This window comes from Octopus bimaculoides, chromosome 14 (assembly GCF_046866305.1).
Source record: "Octopus bimaculoides isolate indiv1 chromosome 14, ASM4686630v1, whole genome shotgun sequence".
Lineage (NCBI taxonomy): Eukaryota > Metazoa > Mollusca > Cephalopoda > Octopoda > Octopodidae > Octopus > Octopus bimaculoides.
This window is the reverse complement of record NC_142941.1, coordinates 48,141,196-48,168,951: the sequence shown is the minus strand read 5'-3', so window position 1 is coordinate 48,168,951 and position 27,756 is coordinate 48,141,196. Positions and strand designations below refer to the sequence as shown.

Sequence of the window (27,756 nt, the reverse complement as noted above, 5' to 3'; positions counted from 1 at the left end):
GTTCAGACAATGTCGATCTGATGGAGAGAACAAGGAGCTAAGGTGTGGCACGAATATTTTGATCTCTTATAAACAAATCATTTGTGTAGGTTGTTCGGCAAAAGCTAAATGTCGTCGTTGACGGGAGAGTCCGTCATATATATCATCATCATCATCATCATATTTATAAATATATATGTATGTATATATGTATCATCATCATCACCATCGTTGTATTTAGATATATTTGATATTGTCTATATATGTATGTGTATTGTGTGTGTGTGTTTTTCTGGAAGTTGTGTTACAAAGAAATAAGTGTTATTCCTTTGTTTACAAAGATGATTCTGTGACGTGTTGACACATGATAAAGACAAAAAACATGGATGTATTTTCGTGGTGGACTGCAAGTAAACGGCTTCATTAGGGAAGCCATTGTTTATCACCAACACATAAACATACAGGAAGATCTGACAAACACACACACACACACACACACACACACACGTTACAGTTCCAACCAGAAAATCCACTCAGGAGTCTTTGTTTAGCCTAGGGCTATAGTGGAAGATACCTGCACAAGGTGCTGTGCACTGAAACAGAACCCAAGACCACTGCGTTGCAAAGCAAGCTTCTTAATCACACACACACACACACACACACTGAGAACTGTGATGATATTGGTAGATTGTTATATAACAGAGGAGGAGGTGCTGGTGTATGCAAGGAGCCGACACTGGATTTTTGTGAACTAAAATTTAAAATATAAAAGCAGTTATTTATTTCATGTCTGTCCCTTAATGGTGGTAATTGTCATTGAGCAATGTTGTTGCCTCCAGCATCATTAAAAGGATGGATTACCACCACCCAATGATGACAATATTTCTCTGCATTCTTATATTTTGGTTTAATGCTTCATAACACAAAGCAAAACTATTTTGGGGTTTTAGTCCTAGTTTGGGAACGGATTCTCCTTTTTCAATGGGTGCCAACCATTGTTGCTTTTACCTGGAAATGATTATACAGAATCCCCGTTTCATCACTTGTCATGATTCTACCCAGGAAAGGTTGAAAGGTAGCAAGTCTATTCTTCAACGATGAGCAAAGGGCTTCTCTCTGATGAAGCTGAGAAGCAGTTTGATGATGAGACCCACTCACCCCACTTTTTAGACTGGTTTTTCTTAGTTCATGAAAGTGTGTTATGACCAAAGTCTGACTTGAATCTAACTCTTTTGCTACTTCTCATGCAATTTGCTTTGGATTTTCCTCAAATACGATTTTCAGAAGGTATCGCTTGTATTTAAATTACATTTTTTAATGTATTACACATATAAACAAACATGTGTCCATACATGTGCATACGCGCGTGCACACACACACACACACAAAGTTTTCAGGTTAAATTCGACAGCTTCAATAAAAGAAAAAGAAAACAATATCCAATCTAAAAAAATACAAGTATTTAAAAAAAAACACCAAAAAATATCAACAAGATTATGGCTGAGAGACGACAGTTTACTCAAAATGGCTGCCCTTAGCCTCCAGCATGGCCTCAAAACTTCTCCGGAACTTGGTGCATGCATTCCTCACTGTGTTCCTGGGAAGATCTTCAAAGAACTTCTTGATCTTGGTTTTGGTGTTGCAGGCAGAGCAACTGGTGTCTTTCTCAACCATGCCTCACACATAAGTAATCCATGGGATTACCTTTGCAGGGATTAGGAGGCCAGATAGTGGGGCTGGTGAACTCATAGAAATTCTCCGACTGCTACTTTTGACACTTTTTGGAACTATGGCAACAGCCCTCTTTTGCCAGGGATTGGCCACAGTCTCCAGCGGCTTCAAGTAGCTGTTTGAATTGAGCCTAGTGCCCCGTTTAAAGCTTTGGGGTTGAATTCTAGCGTGCGGACGTAGTCGAACGCCTGCTGTGTCCCATCCTGCTGGCTACAGCTTCGTAGCCTCAGTTACAGATGTCCATGGTACATCTCACAGCCTTCACAATGTTCACAGAGCATCGAGCAGCAGTCATGATGTTGGCATTTTGATACCCAGCATGAGTCATGGCACTAACAACTCTTGTCCAGTATTCAGACGGCCTCCAATTAACTCTTTCTAAACTAATCTTTATGCTCTCCAACACCGTTGACTGTTCACTAATATGGCAAGAGCTGTTCGTGAAAACAGGAGACATAAAATTGTCAAAATTTTGCCGAACGCGTGCTATATATATATATATATATATATATATATATATACATGTATATGTATGTATGTATGTGTGTGTGTATGTATGTATATATATATATATATATATATATATATATATATATATGTATATGTATAGATATGTATGCATGTATGTATATATATATATATATATATATGTATGTATGTACGTGTGTGTGTGTGTGTGGTAAGTGACAGCAGTTGGTTATATGTTTGCGATGTTCGTGATAATCCGCCGTGAAATGTCAATGTGTATCTGACGTCATTATTTCCAAGATGAGAAAGGAAGTCCAGCAATAAGGTAAAAACGACTGTGGGTCATAACCTTTTGGGGCACTCGCTTTTACACACACGCACACACACATGCACACATGCATAGACACACCTAAGGAAGAACACACACGTTACACAATACATACATACACATGCACACACACATGTGTGCGTGCATGTGTATGTGTGTGTTTGGTATATATCACAGTATAAGTTTTATATATTCATACATACGTGTGTATTATGTATATATTATATAATAGAGGGTATCAATGTGTGTGTGTGTGTGCGCGCTCGCGCTCGGTAAACGCAATATAGTGGAATAGTTAAGAAATTCATGTCAGCTCCACGAGGTCCGAGGGTCGATACGAATGTTAAGCAATTTCCTTTATCATCAACATGTGTGCGTATGTATACATACGCATACATATATATATGTATGCGTACATAATTTCGTGGATATATGTGCGTCTAAGTATAATTATGTATATACACAAGACGCACACATTAACTGTTTTCGAAATATTTCTTTACAACTGAAACAAGAAGGCAATTTCATACGAAAAGATGTCCGTGTGATATCGCTTGTCAAATGTTTAAGACATTTGGAATATTACTGGGAGAATTAAAAATGAAGTAAACACGGGAGCTTGAAACAGCCGTTATTACACAAGTCTCACGTAAGCTTTTATTTAAAAAGCACACAGAGATAAACGTTTTCTTCATAACTTTAAATAATATTTCAAAAATATTTTCAAACGGCAAATATTTCAAAGGAAAAGTTGATGATTGGAAATATGTAACTCGGAGTACTGCAAATAGGAGCCTTTTAGTCATAATGTATTAAAGAATATTCTACACTTGCACAGAGTCCCGTAATTTATCGCTTCTGGTGAATCAACTGGAAGCTAGGAGCTTCCTGACATTAACTAAAAGACTTTTCCTTAGAGCCAATAAGCATTATGAACTATTCAATCCCATAATGTTAAGGTCAGTTACTCCTGCTAAGCGAACATCACTTCAAATATTGCACGCTACTATAGATGCGAACACACATAAACAACCTTCAGTTCACACCCAAACCTGTAAAATTTCGAAATCCAATCAACTGCCCACCGGTGGATGTGGGGGATCCTGCATCTCAAAAGGAGTAGTTTATAGAGCCACTCTCACACCATCCGATGGCATTACAAGACACTCTACGGACATGATAGCCAACGCCTTTAAAGAAAGGTAAACACAACATATGCACTCCTTCAGGTGCAGAGTTTTTCTTTTATTTGTTTCAGTAAACTGACTGTGGTCATGCTGGAGCACTGCCTTTTAGTCGAAGAAATCGACCCCAGAACTTATTCTTTGCAAGCTTGGTGATTATTCTATCGGTCTCTTCAGCCGAACCGCTAAGTTACGGAGACGTAAACACACCAGCATCGGTTGTCAAGCGATGGTGGTGGTGGTGGTTGTGGTGGGGGTGTGTGTGTGACAAACACAAACGTAAACAAACACATATAAATATAAACATATATATACGACGGGCTTCTTTCAGTTTCTGTCTACTAAATCCACTCACAAGGCTTTGGTCGGCTCGAGGCTATAGTAAAAGACACTTGCCCAAGGTGCCACGCAGTGGGACTGAACCTGGAATCATGTGGTTGGAAAGCAAGCTTTTTACCACACAGCCACGCCTGCGCTTATAGGAAAAAAATCAGGAAAAATTCTATTTATATCCCGCTTCATCTGGAGACTCCGCAATCATCTTTATTCATCTGGAACTTACAATTGACAATTCTGACCCTGAAAAAGACTCCACCAACCTGAAGTATCTATCAACAAGAAGAATGTTAATGAATTTCAATCTACTGACCTTTCAATATTATTAAAGCAATTGTTGATTGTTGACAAAAGTGGAGTTTGATCGAAGCAACAACGATAAAAACCTCACAAGTGTAAGGTTAATAACTGTGGTAGATGTCAATATGTCCTGGGTGTGATTGTATCCAGAGGTAGGGCTCTGGTTTGCGAGTTGCAGGGCTTTGAGGAGAGTGGAATCACTTCTTAGCCATTATTTTTGCCAGCGCTACTCTGGCTCGGAGTTGTAGCATCTGTCAGGATCCCAGTTAAATGGGTTAATTAATAAATCAATCGGACCAATGGAAATCGTTAGCTGGTCTGAGGGAAAGGGAAACTGTGGCGTCAAACCTTTGCCACTCTGCAGCCATACCTTGACATGGGAGTAATCCCTGATGAAAAATCAGGAGTTGGAGCCCTTGAAGCAGTTCTGGCAACTCTCATGCAACGACACTGGTGCCAAATTGCAACGGGCATGCTGTTCTTCTGAATACATCAGTGACGTGGAGAATGGGGACACGCTGTATGGGCAACAACCTGCCCTCCATACCATACTGTCCAGGCTTAGAATCTGTCGAACACTCAATGGAGGAGAAATAGAAGCGGACAACGCTGTTCCAGCGGGGCGGACAACTAGAACACTCATCCATGATAGACCGACGATAAAGAGGTGTTAATCTATTGATGATGGTCATTATATGAACATAAAGAGCGGAAGAAAAATATTTACAAATGAAATATGAACTGTAAAAACAAATCTGATTTATTGTATTAGATTATTAACAAGTATAAATATATTGGCCAGAAAGAAAATAAATTATCAGAGGATACTGGCAACACATTTGAAACCCCAATGTCAAACAGTTTCCACAAAGTGGTCATTTGGAAATAAGAGAACATTTTTGAAAAAGAACGGGAAAAAAGAGAGGAAAAAAGAAGAAATTTATTGAGAAGTTCCAACCAGTTTTGAATTGATAACAAGATTAATTTTAAAAAATAATATTCACCCAAAAAATTATTGCAATATTGAAAATAGTTTATAAATTATCTCCCTTTAACTACACCATCTTGTAATATTTTTTGACGCCATGTTTATAATTACATGAAGACTTGTAAAACATGGAATTTCTCGTGAAAATAAAATTAAAATAATAAAAGGTAAAAATCTGGTTATAGTGGAAATCAATTGTTGTTATAGGTTTTAATAATATCTATCTATCTATCTATCTATCTATCTATCTATCTATCTATCTATCTGGTCTATCTATCTACCTGTTTGTCTGTCTGTCTGTCTGTCTGTCTGTTTGTTTGTTTGTTTGTCTGTCTGTTTAGCTGCCTCTCTGTCGATTCTGTCAATACAGTTAGCCATTCAAACTTATGATGACAATAAAATTCTTATTGTTCATTGTCACACAATTCTGATATTACAGCATTTAACAATGTTTAACGTCAAAGACGCTATATTCATACACCCACCCGAACACCCAACCAATCACCGCCTTTCCACCGCCCACATAAGTTTGATTTATCAATTATTGGCCTATTAATAGTGTTTTGTTTCGGTGCTTCATGGTGCTACTATACAATATATATATATATATGTATATAATTGATTTTAGTACTGTTATAGATAGCTGTAAAAACCTTGTATTTGTATATCGATTGATTTTAATTAGCACTGTTATAGATAATTGCATTTATATACAATGTATGTACACACACAAACACACACACACACACTATATACAATACAATGTCATCATAATTTAACATCCATTTTCGATGCTGGACTTTGTATTGTTATGCTTGAGGTGCATATCATGAAAACTCTGCCAGAAAAGTTTCGTGCTGGGATGTCATTAGTATCTCAATAAGCTTTTAAACTGTTCCTGGTGTCGCTGCTAATAAGTCCGCCGATGGCTTGAGTAAATCGGAGAAATCTTTCAGCATATTTTAACGCATTCTCCATTGCTAGTTTCATAGATTAATTACGAGAGCATTTATAGCCTTTTGCTTCAATGCCATACTTTAGAATATTCCTATAAATTTTTGCTTACGATGTTTGTAAGCAGACAGATATAAATGTCTTGTCTTTATATCCACCGTCTTTGTGGAAAAGCAAATAGGGATTAGCTGGACAATCTTGTGTTGAATTTCATTAGCAACTGAGAACCATCAAATCATTTCTCACTCTCTGTAAATACAACCATAATCTCTCTCTCTCTCTCTCTCTCTCTCTCTCTCTCTCTCTCTCTCTCTCTCTCTCTCTCTCTCTCTCTCTCTCTAAATATATATATACATATATGCATACATACATACATACTTACATATATATATATATATTCGAGCACCAAGTTATGGATTTTCGCTAAGTGCAGACACTTTGAGAAGCATCTAATGCGTAAATGGGCGATTACGTATCTGATAGATGATTCCAAAAGACACACCACGCAATGTCATGAATATATGTTAATACAAGCATGTATTTTACTTCTCTTATTTTTCGCTTCTCTTAGTTGTAAATTCTCTTTGTTCCTTTCTTTCCCGAACCCTGGTTTCTCTTGTTATAGAAAGCATTTGCCACTCTTAAGTCCTTAAACACAATTTTCCCTTTTTGTCCTAATTTCTTTCTATTTTTGTTCTGTTTCGGTTTATTAAATGTAATAACTCTTTGAGATTCATATTCTTCAAAGGAGAAAGAATTAATTCCAGCCATCCAAGAGGTAGAGTTATGCTTCTTAGCAGAAGCAAGAGCAGCGCCGTTGTGTCTTTTTTTCTTTCAAAATCCCACTGAGAATGATCTGACGATTGCACTTAAGACAGGAAACTTTTACTGTTAGTAAGCCTCAGGGAAATTCTATAGTTCGTATTACATTACAGACCAACACACACACACACACACACACACACACACACACACACACACACACACACACACACACACACACACACACACACACACACACACGCACGCACATGCACAAACAGACAGACATACAAACAGACAGACACAGACACACACACATACACGTGTGTGCATGTGCTTGTGTGCATGTGTGCATGTGTGTGTGTGTGTGTGTGTGTGTGTGAAGTTTATTAAAGTATAATATAGTCACCTGTCAACGTCATATCCGTGACTGTGGTACTGAAGCCCTGATAAAGTGCAGAGCGTGTAATGTCCTTGCAGAAGAGATTGACAGAAACGTAATAAAACAATTTGACATTAATTCTCCGGAAAACCGAAATTGCTCGGCTAAAAAAATGTAATTATGTAATATCGAGCACGACTAAAGTGTTCCACTTAGAAATTTTTTGGAATTAGGTTAGTCGTTTCCGAGTTTGTTGTAAAACTAACATTTCTAGATTATTATGTAAGCAGTTAGTTACAAGATCAAATATACTTTTAAGCATTTCTATAACTAAAATTCTACAATCAAAGGCACAAAAGTTGTAGATTCCGTTGAGAATCAATGTTTTGGATTTTGGATGTAAAACAAATGTGAAATGTGTTGGTGTACCGAGAAGAGAGGAAAGATGGAATGAGTTGGTGTACCGAGAAGAGAGGAAAGATGGAATGAGTTGAGGAATGCTTTGTCATAAATGATATTTTCCTTCTGAGTCAGACCGTCACATAATTTTTTAATGTGTTCGAATTTTAGCAGCAGTCTCGCATATCCTATGCGAGAGGTAAGCAGCTATCGTTTGGCTCCGGGTCAGTCCTAAAATAAAGTACATGAAGCTGAAAGGCAATATCTAGCCATGACCAGCTCGTTTTTGCTTTCTTCAATCAGTCAATGTGATTGCATTTTGTGATAGACTATAATAGTTTTATGGTAGCAATATGATGTAGCACCTCTTGGTGCTACAACTTTTGGTCGTATGTTGCAGGAGTACCTAGCGGTAGTATGTAAGCGGTAGTATGTAAGCGGTGGTGTTCTTTGCAAATATTTTGTGTTAGTATATTTTTATGTGCTCCATATAATAGTGTATCGTGAAAGTAATTTGTTTGAAATGTTACAGGAATACGTCTACGTACATTCGAATGTAGTTATTTGGGTAGAATCTCTCAGCAGTTATTTCTGAGACTGCGATAGATTGTATTTCGTATCATTGTATTGTATTATGGTACCTTATGGTAAGTCTTCAGGCTGGCTGTTGTGAAGTATCCTTTGGTATTACATTGTGGAAATAATATCTCATAGCGTTACATTGTTGTTGTACTGTGCGTGTGCACATTTGGTAGTACCTTGTGGTAGTATCCTGTGGTAGAATCTTGTGTTGGCAACTTGCAGTGGTACCTTGCAGTGGTACCTTGCAGTGGTACCTTGCAGTGGTACCTTGCAGTGGTACCTTGAGGTAGACGTTACAGTTGTTATTTGTGGTGGTATCTTCTAGAATTATTATGAAGTAGTATCCACGTAATTGACTGATAGACACTAAATGGTAGCAGACTTTCCAATACTGGAGCTTTACCTTGCAGTAACGGTCACATTAATATCTATGTATACATCCAAGTTGATGTCTATGTTTGAACACCTGTATACATACATATATACATACGTGTGTGTGTGCGTGTGTGTGTGCGTATGCTGATGTATTTTGTGTAGGCATAAGAAATGTTGTGATTAAATGTCTATTCATTTATTCATTTCAGATAATAAAACCGAGGTTCACAAATTTACCGAGAAGAGACCCCTCTCCTTAGACTATGGATGCCAACAGCATAGAAAGGAGGCTGCAGAGGGCAAGTAATGTGTAGAAAATCTGTGGTGGCTGGTGTAAAGGGCTGGCAACATTACAGCCATCATAGTCACAGGCCAAGACGCAGCCACGATACATCTTGTTGTTATACTTCATGGCGCGAACCCAGCCGCAATGGCTTTGTCTGCCGATTTCCGATTCCGATGTCGTCCCACCGTTGTCCACGACACAGTTGCGCACCACAATGTGGTAACCGGTTTCATCTGTAATTAGAGATGAAGGAGTGATGATAGATAAACAGAGAGAGAGTGAGTGAGAGAGAGAGAGAGAGAGAGATAGAGAGAGAGAGAGAGAGAGAGACGAAAACAGAGAAAGAGGGAAAGAGAGAGAGCGAGAGTGAAGGTGAGGGAGAGAGAGGTGAGAATGAAAAACTGAGAAAATAGTACGAATGTATATTTATGTGTGCATGCATGATTTTGTCAATGTACGTATGCGCATGTGTTTATGTATGTATGTACCTAGTATGTGTGTATGTACGTACGTACGTATGTACGTAGTATGTATGTATGTACGTACGTACGTACGTATGTATGTGTGTGTGTGTATGTATACATGTGCGCATGTATACATGTGTGCATGTGCTTATGCATGTATGTGTGTATGTGTTTATGTTTGTATGTGTGTATATATGTGTGTGTTTATGAATGCATGCATAAGTACGAGTATGTACATGTATTGCCTAATTATATTTGTATCCATGTGTGTGCATGTGTATGCGTGCGCGTGCGCCTGTGTGTGTGTGTGTTTGCACGTTACTTACAGTCAGTAGCCACCACTTTGATGCACTGGGTGGCTGGGTAGACTCCGATTCGATTGCGGTGGCTCGACCAACATTTGGAATGGTAGAAGCGATTGTTTCGGTTGTGGAATGGATCTTCACATTCTGGGTTGCTGTGGTTGAAGGACGAACAGACAAAACAGCCAACCGAACGAACTGTATGGAAACGGGAGAAAAACAATCAGCTGAAGTGCAGAAGAACAGAGAAGACATACATACATACATACATACATACATACATACATACATACATACATACATACATACATATATACATGCATGCATATATACATACATACATGCATGCATACTTAAACCTCCAGTTTCTATATCCAGGTTATAAATTCCTATTTATACCAGTAATAATTTGTGCACTTGGTTTTGTGAGTAAATGCCTAAGAGACAATCCGACCAACTCACACATCGCAATTTGTAAGTGGAACAATAAAAGTATGCAATACTTTCTTCAAGTTTAAAACGTGACATTGTTTTTGTCATCTACATTTCAACGATGGACTTCTGTATGTTTGTTAGAAAGAAGCTCCTTCCTCAGAGAAAAGATTTAAATAATTAAAAACAGAAGACAACATACATATATAGATGATGTTATTGCTAAAATAATATACAATGCCATCCACAGAAAAGACCGGCTAGGGATGGGTATACATCTCTGCTAGTCAATGTATACAAACTTATCGGCACAAGGGGCATTGGCGGAACATCTCCATCAAAATTCCGACAAAGTGCAAACGCAACAGGCTGACTCTCATTATTTGGGATAAAAAATACTGCCCCAATTGCATATACCTGTTTTCTATTGAACCGGGTGGCCTTTCGCAACATCAGTGAATGGGTTTTTTTTCCACTGTCTCCGATATTGGAGACAACGAACTCTCGACCGAGCATGTGACTGGCTGCGAGTATGCGCCATTGAAATAGGACCAGGAAGGCCGATATGCATTTGGCACTCCCGCTGGCTCCAGCTAGGAAGAATTTTCGTCTCTTTCTGAGATTTAAAATGTTTTTAACACAGCATGTTCATAACACGCCATCTCAGGACAAATATTGCAGCAATTGGCCGAACGATGGGGCATCTGCGTTACACACACACACACACACACACACACACACACATTTACAATTGATTTTAGCATAACTAATGTGTAGTGAATAACCTCATAGATTCTTAATCAAGATTCGAAACCTAACCTATATATTTCTTCGAGTTCTTTTCTATTGTTGTCGGTTTTTGTAGAAACTCATGAAAGTCAACAGTCACGCTTAATTAAGTTCCATTGTTTAAGTGACCATTCTTAGGTTAAATACGGTTCAGACAAGAAAATAGATGAAAAATCATTTGTTCAGCCTGACCTAACTTAGAAAAAAGCATAAATACAGAACCCCAAATCATTTTAGGCCTTTCACCGTGCACAAAGAGCCCACCAAAGAGCACATCTGTATTGCTCCTTTCACTTATGGATTGTCACCGTGTGACTATACTTGACCCTGCTCGTCAACTCAGCGGGTTAAACCCTTGTTACTCTTTTTCTCTCTCTCTCTCTCTTTCTTCCATCCGTCTTCTAGCAGTAAAAAAAACGATGAATTTAACTACATACAAACTAGACAACAAGACTGCAAATAATCTGTGTACAACAACCCGAAAAAGTTGTATTTTACTTTCTAACAATAAAATAAAAATGCTCTTCTCGACGAACTATTTTTCTTCCTCTCATTTATTTGTCACATTTAAATTTACATATATTATTCATACAGCAGATGGTGGCTACATTTAAAAACAGCAGCAACACAACAACAACAACAACGGCGATCACGACGACAACAACAACAACAACAACAGTAATTGTAATTATGTTAATTCCACTGCCATCTCAATATCGAGTAGGTTGATGACAACAACGATTAATAACGTCATGCAACCACCCTGCAGACGACCACCACCACCACCACCACAACAACAACAACATCAAGTGATGCCGGACGTAGTTCCTTCCTATTTCAAAGGGTTACCACTTGATAACCGCAGACATTTTCTTTCGCAAAGTCCTTATTTTGTTCTCTGTATTTAGGTTTAGTCTTCGTGTAAAAATATATTACCGTTTTTATTTTGGTTTGGCCCAGTTTCACTGTTATTATTATTATTATTATTATTATTATTATTATTATTATTATTATTATTATTATTATTATTATTATTATTATTATTCATTATTCATTATTCATTATTCATGGAGGAGTAATGAAAAATATCAGCGAGCGATTAGTGAATAGTTCACTACTTCATTATAAAGTTCCACATGCTGCTCTGTCTGTATCACTGTCTGTCTGAGGTCCTTGTTGTGACTTGACAAACAGTACAAACCCCCGGGAGACACAATATCTTCAGTCAACAACCTCACGATATTGTATACTGTGCGACGTCTATAATAATAATAATAATAATAATAATAATAATAATAATAATAATAATGATGATGATGATGATGATGATGATGATGATGATGATGATGATGATGATGGTGATGGTGATGATGATGGTGATGATGATGATGACGACGATGATAACGATGACAATAATAATAATAATAATAATAATAATAATAATAATAATAATAATAATAATAATATTCTTGGATAATGGAATGTATGAACCTTTTTGGTATTGCATCGAATGTTGAGTGATTGCTTGGAAAAAGTATGGCGAAGTGGAGGACGGAATAGACAGAATATGGAAGAAGATTAGGGACAATAGAAATCAGGGGAGGCATCTTCCAGGGGACTGCCTGTCCCCACCGATCTTTGTGCTGTGCATGATAGCACTAACACTGATACCGAGGACAGCAAAAGCTGGGGATGCATTCGAAAGCCGCCAACAAAGAGTCGGCCATTTGTTAGTCATGGATGACTTCAAACTTCATGGTAAAGACGAAGCCCAAGTCAGTCCCCTCGTTGATACGGTGAATACCTTCAGTGCTGATATCAGAATGGAGTTCGGACTGAGAGAGTGTGGTGTGTTAGTCTTGAAGAGAGGCAAAATCAAATGCATGGACGGACTAACGATACCGTCGGGGGAGTTTATGAAGCAGATAGAAGAGACGGGCTATAAGTACTTGGGGATTTTGGAAATGGATAAATTGATGGAGAAGGAAATGACGGAAAAACTTAAGGTGGAGTACTTGCGCAGACTGAGACTGATCCTTAAGTCGAAATTAAACGGACGGAATAAGATGGAAGCTATCAACACCTGGGCGGTTTCACTCCTTAGATATGGAGCAGGGATAATCGCATGGACAGTAGACGAACTAAACAGCTTAGACAGAAAGACAAGGAAGTTGCTGACTAGATACGGGCCACTTCCCCCCAAAAGTGACACAGACAGACTGTAGGTACCAAGAAAAAGAGGGGGAAGAGGACTTATTGGATGCGAACACAGCATTAGAGCAGAAGAAAACAACATAGCATGGTATGTAAAAAATGTCACTGAACCGCTGTTACTAGAAGTAAGAAGGTCAGGCTTTGTAGGATGGAAGATTGCAAAGGTAAAGCACTGCACGAGGAATTGAAAACGAATAAAACTGAAAATAGGTGGGTAAAGAAAAGAATGCATGGTCAATTAATTTTAATGTATTAATTGAATTATATTTCGTATATAATTATTTACAATATGTATTTTGAATCCACTCTTCGATTTAAGGTTTTCCTCGATTTTATAATAGGATGAATTTATATTGAATTCATTTATTTTGTTCATTGCTTGCTTAAGACCGTTAATTGAAAGGACCAATGAAACGATTCCATTTTTAAAGGTGTATCCTTTAACTAGTTTTGATTATATCGTTATTTCTGTTCTATTTTAACAAAACTTGTCCGACGAACGGGAACGGGAAACTCTGAGTAACAGCCTTTGTTATATTTCTGCTGCTTTTAAATAAAGCATATTACTCTACCTCTGGTATTTGAGTACTCTTTTTTCCACCTTGTTTCACATTTATGTGCTTACTCTGGTATATATATATATATATATATATATATATATATATATATATATATATATATACTATATATATATATATATATATATATATATAATATATATATATATATATATATATATATATATATATATATATATATACTATATATATTATGCATGTATGTAGATTTGAATATGTATGTACAAGATGTATGTAGTGATAAAAAGTAGAGAGAGAGAGTTGGAGAGAGTGATTTATCCACGATAGAAAGACAGACAGACAGACAGAGAAAACAAAGTGGAGATGATACGGGTGAAGGTGGAACTGTGGTGGTGGTGGTGGTTGTGGTAGGGGTGGTAGAAAATTAAGGAAAGAATAACGATGACGTCCATTACAACACCAATGATGATAATGACAATGATGTTGATGATGATGACGATAGTGATGGTAGTGGTGGCGGCGGCGGCGGTGGTGGTGATGACGTCACAGGTGAAGGGAACACAGAACACCAAGTGTTCAGGAAGGGTCAGGGTGGCTGGGAGTCATGCGGTTACAACAGTAACAAAAATAACTTCTTAGGGGTCGCTTACGTCGTTGGCGATCGTCGGCACCTGGAAAAGTGAACTGGTCTGGTTATTAGACTGATGATGATGATGGTGATGGTGATGATGATGATGATGGTGATGATGATGATGATGATGATGATGATGATGATGAAATTAATTATAATTCCGATCTTGCTGCTGCTGTTGCTGCTGATAGTGATGATGATGAAAAGGGTTGAAGTAGTTGTGATGGTGGCGGCGGCTTCGGCGGCGGCGGCACATAACGGAGAATACCTTTGCACTGCTAAGACGTGACATTGTTCTGTGGTGAATGGTCGAGCAAGGATTGGCTGTAGTAGTAGTAGTAGTAGTAGTGTTGGTGGTAGTGCTGACTGTAATAGTGGTGGTGGTGGTGGTTGTAATCGTCGCTATAGTAACGATCATGTTGTTTGTGGGGATCAGCTGGAGGTGGTGGAAGTAACTGTGGTTGTGGTAGGTTGTTGGAAGAAGTTATTGTTGTTGCTGTTGTTGTTGTTGCTGTTGGTAGCGGTGGTGGTGGTGGTACGGAAGAGATTTCCAAAGCGCGGTTTTTGCTTGAATGGAATTGGTAAGTTTATAAGTTCATCTCTCTTCTAGAGCAGTAGAGTGAAATAAGGATTGGTGTAAAAGAGGAGGTACCTCTGGTGATGAGGTACTCTTGTGGGAATATCCATCGGGACGATTAAAACCAAGTGGTGAGGTTTACTACGACATTCAGGTCGTAAACATCAACAGTCGGGGATGTTGGTGGCCGGTATTGACATAGCGGTCGATGATACAGCATGGCTGGCGTAAGCATTGACATACTAAGTATAAAGACTACGATTACTTGCATCGAGGTGAGGTAAACATTGTGGAACAGTGTTTAACAAAACCAAACAAATGCAAGAGTGGAAAATAAAACGAAAGTTTTGTTTAGTTAAAACTGAAGATCGGAAATGCAGTGAAATGAAGAATAGTGTGGCGTTTGGCAATCATAGTCACAACTGCGAGTATGTTTCACTCTTATCCTATTTCAATAGTGCGGCGTAGTCATATCCAAATGCTTTTTAAATAAAAGTTAGTATAACCAAGATAATTTTCATTTCCAGTGAAAGCATTCAACGTTTCGGACAGATGGCCTTCTTCGGATAGGGAGAATAGCGAAGCCCTATCAGTAAAGTCAAAGGAGTGAGGAAAATAAGGCTAAAGACAGCAAAAGGAAGTTTGAGTAGCCAGGAGGCTTCGGAAAAATAGGTAATCTTTTGAGAAACAGGTTTAATGAGCGCTTTCTGGATGTTGGGAACCAGACTCTAGGACTCCTCAAATCAAAAGGCTACAGCATTTGTCGTAAGGTTATATCAGGAACGCTTTATGGTTTATCTTTACTGAGATAGCAACTGTGATATGCCACCTGCTAGAATACTATGACAAGAAGAAGACACTTGGGAAAAGAGTTGGTGTCCCTATCGAATGTCACTTCCGCTGTACACACTTTATCAAAAATTTGCATATTATGAATTTTAAAGTGTTATCTGTCGTAAAAAAAAGGGTCAAAGGGTCATTTTGAGAGTGTACTTTTACCGCCGTGGGTCATATAAAAAAATATGTTATACATACAATCATAATTTAAATTTTACCAGATCATTTCGTACTTACACAAAGCGATGAAATGAATACTAATCCCCCCCCCCCCCATATTTATTAACCTTAAAATAAAATAAAATAAATAAATTGCTCATCTGCATAACTCTTCTCATAATTAGTCTGTCATTTACTCTTTCTCCTCTTTTCCCATCACCACGTCTGGTCTGTGCACTCATCCTCCAACTAATATGTCAACTCTCTCTCTCTCTCTCTCTCTCTCTCTCTCTCTCTCTCTCTCCTCTCTCTCTCTCTCTCTCTCTCTCTCTCTCTCTCTCTTTCTCTCTCTCTCTTTATACAATGTGGCAAAGCGTAAGAATGTTTATACTGGCCTTCATTACCATACAAATATTGCGGCCTAATTTTAAATAAATGCTTTGACTGAAAAGGTATGACTAATAAATCTACTTCATTTGGGTTTTACTTTGTATCCCTTACGTCGATCGACCTGTGAAAATGTATATATCAGCAACGGAAACCATGTGTAGTATTTGTTCTGCATTGATAGACAATCTCAGCGTGAAACCATGTGGAACAAATCTCCGACAGTAACCGGTTACGATAAAAATAAGGTATTTATGTGATTATTGTGACCATGGAAAGTTTGGTGAAGTGAGTTTAATTCTGAGAAAAAAATGTCAATCCTGCAACTCTAGTTTCATTTTCAATAAAATTTCCCCCGTTGAAGATAAAATTGTTTAGTTTTCTTTACTGAAATTCTACTTAGATAAACGAATTAACCAGTGCAATACTGTTTTTTTTCTAAATAAAAATCTGAGGAGTCTATTCTTTGTTCGGAGCTGGAAAAACAAATAAGAAACCAATGAAAATACTTGAGACTCATCTCGGTGATATTCCACCTCCTCAGTCTGGTTTCTTTCACATTTCAAACTGTAATAATGTTTTCTCGTTTACTTTTCACTTAGTATTATGATTTAGGACGGTACACACTGCGTGCTTTTTGTTGAAAAGTCTCTCAAGGATAGTGACCTCGAGGGTTTTTTTTGAGGTACATTGTATATTGGTTACAAATTTGGCACAAAGCTAGCAGTTGTGGTGGTGGTGGTGGGGAGAACGTGTCCGACTGGTACTTCTTTTATCGGCACCGAAAGGATGAAAGGCAAAATCAACATCGGCGGAATTTGAACTCAGAACGTAAGGACAGATGAAATGCCGTTAAGCATTTTTTCCGGCCTCCCAACGGTTCTGCCAGCCCACCGCCCTAGGCACACTGTATACTGTCCCCAGATCACTGTCGAGTGGGGATATGTCCGATCAAAGCGATCTTAATTTCGATCCGAAACTACGTATAATAACTTTGGTGAATTAATTATTGCTTCTATGTAATTTTATGATAAAATAATTTAGTTTTATAATTCACAGTACAATATGTTCGTACAGAATTCATAACAGCCATAACAACAACAGCAGCAACGGCAGCAGCAGCAGCAGCAACAACAGCAACAACAACAACAACAACAGCAACAACAACAACAACAGCAATATTAGCAGCAGAAACAGCAACATGGTAAGCAGCAGAAAGGAAATCAGATGATAAAGAGAAAAGTCCGGAGAAACACTCACCTGTTCTTACAGAGAATGTCGCTAAGATAAAGAAGGTACCGGCCAGCTGGAGTAGAGGAGGCATTATTCACAGATGATTATAACACTTCACGTTCAAGTGTCAAGTGTTGTGTTCTCTTCGGGTTTGGGACCATTAGAGCCTATAATAATAATAATAATAATAATAATAATAATAATAATAATAATAATAATAATAATAATCATAGTCAAGACGAAGAGCGCGATTCGATTGGAAGATATTTTATTAGTTGAATGATATTTCAAGAGTAAGTCTGTCTTTGTCAAGTTCAAAATAAGAAGTGATAGAAATTCCAAATTACAGAAATTTAAACGTAAAGTATGAACGAGAGCAACCAGCGTCCAGACGTTGATGGAATGACATCCTCAGTTTTTAAGTTACAATTTTATAAAAGGCGAAAAGAAAAAGACGGAGAAAATAGAAAAAAGAAGACGACAGAAAAAAAGGAAAGAAAAAGAGAGAAAGAAGAATATTTAATCAAGCAGTTTTGTATAAATTTGATGATATTCTCCTGTCATCTTATTCATTCCTCCTGGGCGTGATGTTAATAACCCGCAAACATATTTCTCCTCATACATTCTGAGAAGTGAAAGTGAATCAGATTCAGAATATTTTCTGAGAATATGCACTTTCAAGTCTTCTTCAAAATTGCAGCCGCTTGAAACGAAATGTTCAGCAAGTTCTGTTGAACCACTGTTCTTGTACCTGACGTCGAATCTGTGCTCATTAAACCTTTTGTTTAATTGTTCTGTTGTACAACCAACATAAGTTGTGTTTCGTGCATTCTGCAGCGTACACCAAATGGGAATCTTTGCATGTTCCACCTTCTGTATAAATCATAACATTTCTGTTATGATTTCTGATGGAATTCACTTCCCTCATGTTGTTGCACAATGAATAGGTCTTACCTCTTTTGCGGCTGTTCTTTAAGGTACAGCGTGCAGATACTCCAATATTCGTTTTCTTGGAGTCAGATATACAGGTCAATAATTCTCTTATATTCTTATTCCGTCTAAAGGCTACGATAGGCGGCTGAGGAAATATCTGTTTGAAACGAGGATATTTTTTTTCGCCACATGCTGGTAACTTTCATGCAACACTTTTGAAATGCCAACGAAATGTTGCACGGCCAAAATTTCGGAATGGCTGGATGGCTTTCTACTCCCCGTCGCAAAATGATTAAGTTTCTATATTCGGGATACCTTTGATTTTGTATCTAAAATCAACAACTTTTTTAAGCACCGAGAACTGTTTTTTGGTAACCATGGATGTTTCTTCCTTATATCCCAATATTGACCACAATGAAGGGGTAGAAGCATGCATGGATGCCTTTGAAAAACGGTCAAACAAAAGTATTCCATCAAATTTACTCTGTAGATTATTGAGGTTTGTGTTAGAAAGTAACACAATGAAGATTAGACAAAGATTTTACCACTAGACGAAGGGTTGCGCCATGGGTACCCCATCATGGCAGTTAATTTCGCTAACGTCTTCATGACGAAATTCGAGACACAGTTACTGAAGACATTCAAATCCCTTCATGGTCATGAACCAATACTCTGGTTATGGTTCATTGACGACGTATTTTTTGTCTGGGAAGGATCACAGGATAGTTTAATGGACCTCTTGCATTTCTGTGACTGTTATGCTAGAAACTATGGCTTTAAGTCCAACATAAAATTTACGTCTAGTTTTTCAAAAACTAGTGTTGAAGTTTTGGACACAAAAGTCAAGTTTTCTGGAGGCAGAATAGTGACAGAGTTATTTTGCAAGCCAACGTCATCCCACATTTATCTCCACCGCCGCTCCGATCATCTACATCATCTTATTCGGTCAAATCCGAAATCCCAACTTTTGAGGATAAAACGGATTTGTACTGACATAGGGGATTACTGAAAACATGCAAATGCTTTTGTATGTCATTATGTCAAACGCGGATACAGTGAATGAATAAGATGACAGGAGAATATCATCAAATTTATGCAAAACTGTTTGATTAAATATTCTTCTTTCTCACTACCGACAGCGACAAATGCAGAATGTGTGGTGAGAGGGGTGAAACGGTAAGGTACATCGTTAGCGAATGCACGAAATCGACACAACACGAATACAACATGACACCATGACAATGTGGCAAGAATGATCTATTGGGAGCTCTGTGGAAATCGCGGCCTACAAAGAGCAAAGACGTGATGACTGGGGGGAGGCTATATCTTGGAAATCTGTCAACCCAGTGGTTTCCTTTCATGGCAGAATTAATAAAGACTATTTAAGCATTTTATCCGATCAAATTCATCCTACGGTTGTGGAACTGTTTCCGGAGGGAAACACAATCTTTCAAGATGACAATGCATCAATTCACACAGTTGTTACTGAATGGCACGAGGAAAAATTCTAGTGAAGTTAAACATCTTATCTGGCCACCACAGTCCCCAGATCTCAATATTATTGAACATTTATGAAGCATTTTAGAAAAACAAGTAAAGCGTCGATATACTCCAGCATCATCACTACAAGAACTGGAGACTGTTTTAGCTGAAGAATGGACAAAAATTCCTTTGGAAACAATTCAAACTTTGTATGACTCCATACCTCGTAGAATTCAAGCTGTAATTACTGCCAAAGGCGGTCCTACCTCATATTAAAATAAATTTCTTTGAAATTTTAAGGAGTTTCCATTATTTTGTCCACCCCCTGTATATATATATATATATATATCAACAAGGAGGTCGGAATGAGGAAATTTAATTTCATAATTAACAATTGTTTCACTGTCATTTATACAAATTCAAAATTATTGTTACACACACACACGCACACACACACACACACACACACACACACACACACACATATATCCATATATGTATGTATGCATGCATGCATGTATGCATGCATGTATGTACGTATGTATGTCTGTATATATACGCACACATGCATACACAGACGCACACATAACTACACACATACACGTGCACATACGCACGTACACACACATACAAAAGACATTCCAAGAGGAAAAGAAATTTTTACATTCGATTAATTGAATGAACTCGTTGGAATAGAATGCGTGCAACTTAACGAGAACAGGATGACACCACTACTACTACTACTACTACTACTACTACTACTACTACTACTACTACTACTGCTGCTGCTGCTGCTGCTGCTGCTGCTGTTGATGCTGCTGCTGCTGTAGGAACAAAAACAGAGCAATCATCAGTGACATTGAGAGCACCACAACAATGATTTGCATTAAGGAAGAGCTAATTGATTAACACTAAGCATGCAATTAACACACACACAAAGGTGTGTGTGTGTGTATACATGTTTAGAAACACACACACACACACACACACACACACACACACACACACACACACACACACACACACACACACACACACACTATTAAAGTACCAGGAAGAAACATGTAAAATTCGTTGCTGAAACAAAAGACGATAATGTTTGCATAAAAAGTTATTTTTTCTCTCTCATTTTTACGTTGTTCGGTTGAAAATTGGCTTTTGTTTCCTCCTCCATCACCATCTCTATCATCACCGTAGTCGTCGTCGTCAACCATCATCATCATCATCATCATCGTCATCATCACTATCACCAATCGTTTTGAATGAATTGGGAGCGATTGATAATAGAAGTGAGACAAAAGTCGAGGCTTACGTTTGTACCTACGTGAATGCGTGTGTGTGCGCGCGTGTGTGTGTGTGTGTGTGTGCGTGTGTGTGTGTGTGCGTGTGTGTGTGTGTGCGTGTGTGTCTGTGAGAGTTTTAAATGGAATTGACTGGGGAAAGGAAAGAAAAGAGGAAAGAAAAAAAGGTTGGTGGGGAAAGATGAGAGAGATAAAAAGAGACAAAAGAAACGAATTGAAAGGATAGACGGCAGAAATATTGATCAGAGAGAAGGAACTGTCTGCCTGTCTGTCTGATTGCCTGTCTGCCAGTCTGCCTGCCTATCCGTCTGCCTGTCTGCCTGCCTATCCGTCTGCCTGTCTGCCTGTCCTATACTTGACCTTTAAAGGCCTTTTTATTGTTTCATTGAATGTGTGTTCTAGAAACCTGTGCAATCGATCAAAGGTAAATAGTCGCGCGCATACACACACACGCACACAAGTATACAGACACGCACGATAGAGGCTTCCACACAGTTTCCGTCCATCATATTCACTCACAACGCATTGGTTATCTCGGGGCCATAGTAGAAACCTGAACCGAAACCATGCGCTTGCGAAGCGTATGTGCGACTTAACATATTTTGTCGATATCTGTCAGTTCTTAAACTGGATAAAGTTTTGAAATAAAATGTTTCAATGAGTTTCTTTATTTTTGCCGAAACTAAAAATGTAAAAATAGATTTTACATTTTCCATGAATGAAAAAAGAATAAAAAGCAAAGTTGGGAATGCTGCAAACTTTTGTATCGACTTCAAAAGATCACTCGACATTTCCAAAATCCTCACCAAAGATTTTAAAGCTCCTTTTGATGTGACGCGAGATGATGCTCTTGATTGCTTGTTCCTCAATTTACTGCTGAATGATATTTTGATACCAAAGCATGTGTTTTTATTGGCAAAATGACCCTTCCAAGGTACGACACAATCTATTTCAAAATACGAGTTCTCACCAAGAAACAAATAGATACAAAATTCCATAATTTATCTATTTTCGGATTTTGCAAGATATGAACGAATTCTTTTCCCATCAGATTTACCCAAGAACTGTTTCCATGCTTGACTTAGGAGGGATAATCATTTGACAAATCGACAGGGAAACTGTCACATCTTCAGACTCTCATTTATTAACCAAGAATTTCGGGCCTTGTGCCTAGAGTAGAAAAGAATGTTATACATTTCATGCAGTTTTATATAATACACGCCATAAGATATGGAAATATGTCATAGTCCCATGGTGCGATGACTTCGCCGTGATTTGAAGGCACCGTCGAGTAAATGAATGTTTTGCGATGAGTTTGTTTGGGTGTGACACAATATATAAATAGACCAAACACTTAGATATCTCCTGCAGACAAGATTCGGGGTAAGATGTGCTAAGGAGTCGATTCCCAGGATTATAGTTATCTCCTCAATATGTGTGTGTGTGTGTGTGTATAGTGTGTGTAAATATGAATATATGCATGTATATATATATATATATATATATATATATATATATATATATATATATATATATATATATATATATATATATATATATATATATGTATGTATGTATATATATATATATATATATATATATATATATATATATATATATATATATATATATATATATATATATATTATGTGTGTGTGTGTGTGTGTGTGTTGGGCGTGCGTGACTGTATGGACAGAGTGATAGAAATGGCTCGATATTGGAATGTTGCCTCGTTTTCGTTTAGACATGGCTACCCTTCTCGTTTGTCTCATTTCGATCGATAGACGCGTATCTATTTGCAGGCGAACGTACGTGAGAAGTTGTCGACACTGGAAACACGAGTTTCCTTTTACACCTCGCCTGAATATCCGATCTCCTCGCTAGTATTTTATTGCATTTTCAAGATGGATGTATTGAACTGAAGGAGGAAGAGGAGGAAAAGAGAAAGTGAGAGAGAAAGTGAGTGATTAAACTAAAACTTGTACATAGCGCACAATAATATTGTGATACTACTTGAATCGCCTCAAAGATCGACGCCATCAACATAAGCCTTCCCTCCACAAACTCTTCAGTATGACTCAAAATACCAATCTTGGTAATACTAACACCCCCACCACCACCATTGCTAACCCTCCCCACCGTCAGCTCACTCCTATCAATATTACTGTTCTTTCTGTCTCCTTCGTTGCTTTCACTTCCGTTGCATTCAACCCCGTTATTTTCTCTGACGTGAACAGATCCAGCGTTTCTCATTTTCGGAAACAAGAATTCTCCGTAGATTTTTTTGCTTAAAACTAATTCTACTTCAGCAGTTTTCGATTTTATTTCTCTCTAACTGGTCCCCCAATCGTAACCAGCTTCTGTTTGCTGAGAACGTTACCGTTGTACCTCATAATATAGGGGTTTCTAATTCAGGTTCAAGGCTAAGAATTGCCACAAGGAGGGAGTTTTCTCGTCTCCATCGCCATCAGTCCTTCACAGGTTCTAAATTTTATCGACCTCGAAAAAAATAAAAAGTTAAGATGACTTTGGCGGGATTTGAACACAAAGCAGATAGAGTGTGGAGAAAGATATATCAGAAAGCAACCCTGGCCCCCCTTCTGCCAGCCCGCTGCCGATGCAGTTTGGAGAACAGTTGTGCCTTTTGAAGTTTAGGCACGAGTCATTATTCCTCCTCGACTGATTCAATGGCCCAAGTACATTACTGGTACAAATTAATGCTGATATAATTCAAGAGAAAGTAGACTACGGAGGAATTAAAGCCAAAGTCGCCTCTGGCGGAATTCTATTCCAAGTCGTTTATTGAGATACAGCTAACATCAAATTCCAATTTGCATTTGGAATTCATGTTCTACAAAAGATAAATGATAAAAGGTTTATTACAGGGTCGTAGCTTTTAGCAGGTGATAATATTTTATGTCCAAAAAGATGGAATGGAAACTCTTCGAGAAAACCAAATGTAGAACAATAGGTGCAGGCGTGGGGGTGTGATAAGAAGCTTGCTTCCTAACCACATGGTTCTGTGTTCAATCCTACTGCGTGACACTTTGAGAAAGTGTCTTCTACTATAGCTTTGGGACGACCAAAGCCTTGTGAATGGATTTGGTTGACGGAAACTAAAAGAAGCCCGTCGTATATATGTATGTATATATATATCCCATGTGGGATATATATGGAAAGAAGTGTAAGAAAAAGAACTGATAAACAATTTTTTCGTACTAAAATGAAGAGCGGTTATATGTGTGTGTGTGTGTGTGTGTGTGTGTGTATGTGGTCACTGCTTGACATCCGGCATTGGTATGTTTATGTCCCTGTAATTTAGCGGTTCTGCTAAAGAGACAGCTAGAATAAGTACCAGTTAAAAAAAAAAAAAAAGAACAAATAACGGCGTGGTGTCATTCGACTAAAAAATTCTTCAAGGCGGTGCCCCAGCATGGCTGCAGTCTAATGACTGGAGACAAGTAAAAGATGAAAGATACCACTGACAAGTCTTTCGACCCCCGCCCCCCACCCAAAGAATCAAGCTGAAGAGTTTTGTTATGGGCGAGTTTTGTGAAAGTTCAACATTTTAATGGTTGCATCGCCAAATGTACTGTTATATTCAGTGAGACTACTGACGTTAACCATGGATAAGGACCATGAATAGGTGGATAGGGGCCATGAACAGGTTGATAGGGGCTATGGATAGGTGGATAGGGGTCATGGTTAGGTGGATAGGGACCATGAATAGAGAAGTGGTGGCGTGCATTGCGGCAAACAATGTCTCCCGCTGAGTTATGTAACCGGAAGGAGAGTAGGAGGAGGAGAAGTGAAAGAATAGGAAGAAGAGAAAGAAGAGGAAGAAAAGAAAGAGGACAAATAGTTGTGGAAGAAGGAGACGAAGAAAAAGAAGAGAGGGGGATGGAGAAGGAGGTGGGGTGAAAGCTGACAAGAAGAAAAGAAAGAAAATAGAAAGAAGAAAAGGAAAAAAAGGGATGGAAGTCGAAGAAAATCAAGTAATTCATTTCTTACCGTCTCTTTTGGGTGTCACAGTGTTGTGTCACACTCTTGTAGGTTCCACAGTGCCGTAGGTGCCAGGGGATTGATCAAGCGATGGGTTGATATTCCTGGCAGAAGTTACCAAAGTTGGAATCAATGCTTGGTTTTCATTTGAAGCTCTGGTTTTCCTGCAACCAATTTCAGTGAATCAGTGCAAAGTGTAAATAGATGTGTATGTGCGTGCATGTATGTGTGTGTGTGTGTGTTGCTAATCAACATCCCTCCCTTTAAATGTGGTTTAGTTTTACAGTAGGAATAATAACAGGACATAACAACAGATGTCTTTCGAGTAAGGACGAATAAAATGAAGCTGGCGTATATGGAAATAAGGCCTTACAACCGGGATACAAGATTTCACAGGCACAGGGAGGAATAACGATGTTACACACACAACGGCCGCCCAAGATTAAAACAAAATATCATTTTACACGAGAATTCGCTAATAGACAAATGTTGAAAAAAAAAACAAAAAAAAAACGGTGATTTTAACTCACAGCATTCAACTATTAAACAGTCATAATTCGAATGAACAAATTAAATTGAATATTAAGTATTTATGGAAATTTGATTCACTGAGGGATGACTTTTGGCCAGCCCTGTAAATATATATATATATATATATATATATATATATATATATATATATATATATATATATATATATATATATATAAATAGATAGATAGATAGATAGATAGATAGATAGATAGATAGATAGGCAGATACATAGATACATATATTTGCTTGAATTGCTTGACTTGTCGACACGAGACTTGTTCGATATGACATTGTCTTTCAGGAGATAAAGGGCAAATTGTAAAGTTATAAAGTTTATGCTTTTAGTGGGATGTTAAAAATGTGAATGAAAGGAAATACAAGTAGGAATCGAACCCCAAATATTTCTCTTTACTTCTATTCTGCAGTCCTCTCAACGCACATAAATAAACTGTCGTATTTATGGAGCCCCATAAATATTAATACGCATTTGCATATGGAAAATACACACATACACATATACGATTATACAGATGCATACATACATACACAGATAACAACACATATACAGTGACATGTACATACACACATATACTTAGATTCACAGATATGCTGTTAAATACACACACACACACACACACACACACACACACACACACACACACACACACACACACATAAAATGACGAGTACGCGCATACAAAAAAGTGCGCAAACAGACAAATACACACGCGCGCATTCACGCATAAATATGCACTCACATCCCCCCCACGCACACACACACACACACACACGCACGCACGCACACACACACACACACACACGACCCCCCAGAAGTACACATCTATTAATTTAATATATTTCTCTTTAATGTCCACCTTTAACTAAATATCGGTGTCAAATTCATTGAAAAGCAGACGATACGACATTGAACGAAATTATTAAAGAAAATATTACCGCCATTTTGTTTTGGTGTTTTTCTTCCAACACAGCAGACATCAAACTCGTCTCTTTTCTCCGTTCAACTGTTGTAGGATGTTGGTGAAACACGCACAAGCAACCACAGTGCGTCTGAATACCTGCAAACTCCTGCAATGAATGCATGCATGTGCAGAAAGCATTGATTGACACAGCACAGGTAAATAGCAAATCATTTTAATGATTTTTTGTCGTCGTCATCGACGTCGTCACTGTTGTGGTTGTTGTTGTTGTTGTTGTTGTTGTTGTTGTTGTTGTTGTTCTTCTTCTTCTTCTTCTTCTTCTTCTTCTTCTTCTTCTTCTTCTTCTTTGCACACGACCTACCCCACCCACCCCGCCCGACACCTCTCTTAATTACTTTCGTTTCATTCATTTCTGTCGTCTGCTTTCTTTTTTTTATCTGATTTCTTTGATTTATTCATGTATTTCTTTATTTGTTTATCTATTTATTACTATTACAGGGTTTTATAAAAAACGGAATCATCATCATCATCAACATTTTCTTTATTATTATTATTATTATTATTATTATTATTATTATTATTATTATTATTATTATTATTATTTTATCACACAAACATACACACACACACACACACACACACACACACAAAACGCGCAAAAAGACGTCGTCATCGTTGCTATTGGTAACCGCTCCTTCAATGAACCCAAAAGCCTGCTTCATAAGCGCCACCTATCAACCAAATACACAGCACGTGACATGATTATAGAACGTTCTTCTTGAATTTTTGCAGCTCGTTTGTGTCCCCTTTCCTCGTCTTCATCTTTCATATTGTTGCTGTTGTTACTGCTGTCTTTGGTGTCGTCCTTTACCACCACTACGACTCTCCCCCCTCCCCATTACCTCATCAATTATTTTTTCTTGCCTCCTACTACAATATTGCTCTTAT

At 37.9% G+C, this 27,756-nt stretch overlaps 1 protein-coding gene across 4 annotated transcripts; it reads right to left on the bottom strand.

The window, feature by feature from the left end:
* Nucleotides 1-5,063: 5,063 nt before the first annotated feature.
* Nucleotides 5,064-26,979, bottom strand: LOC106878003 (uncharacterized). 4 transcript variants are annotated; one of them, XR_016244340.1, is made up of 7 exons: nt 26,825-26,967; nt 25,346-25,500; nt 17,646-17,785; nt 14,445-14,465; nt 9,845-10,018; nt 8,674-9,287; nt 8,286-8,634 (listed from the first exon to the last, which is right to left on the bottom strand). XR_016244340.1 is itself a non-coding variant. In XM_089362857.1 (6 exons), the coding sequence occupies exons 3-6, from the start codon at nt 17,707-17,709 to the stop codon at nt 9,025-9,027; spliced, it is 522 nt and encodes a 173-aa protein (XP_089218983.1). In that variant the 5' UTR covers nt 17,710-17,785; nt 25,346-25,500; nt 26,825-26,967; the 3' UTR covers nt 8,286-9,024. The 4 variants fall into 4 exon arrangements, 2 of the variants coding, with proteins under 2 accessions (XP_089218984.1, XP_089218983.1); XR_016244341.1 differs by lacking the exon at nt 14,445-14,465 and having other exon boundaries at nt 5,252-8,634; nt 26,825-26,969; XM_089362857.1 differs by having other exon boundaries at nt 8,286-9,287.
* Between the last annotated feature and the right edge of the window lie 777 nt (nt 26,980-27,756).

Coding starts and splice junctions, on each gene's coding strand:
- LOC106878003 (XM_089362857.1), bottom strand. CDS start 17,709: ATGCCTCCTCTACTCCAGCTGGCCGGTACCTTCTTTATCTTAGCGACA. Junction 10,019..14,444: donor TGCCGACGATCGCCAACGAC/GTAAGCGACCCC, acceptor GTTTCCATACAG/TTCGTTCGGTTGGCTGTTTT. Junction 9,288..9,844: donor CAAAGTGGTGGCTACTGACT/GTAAGTAACGTG, acceptor CTCTAATTACAG/ATGAAACCGGTTACCACATT.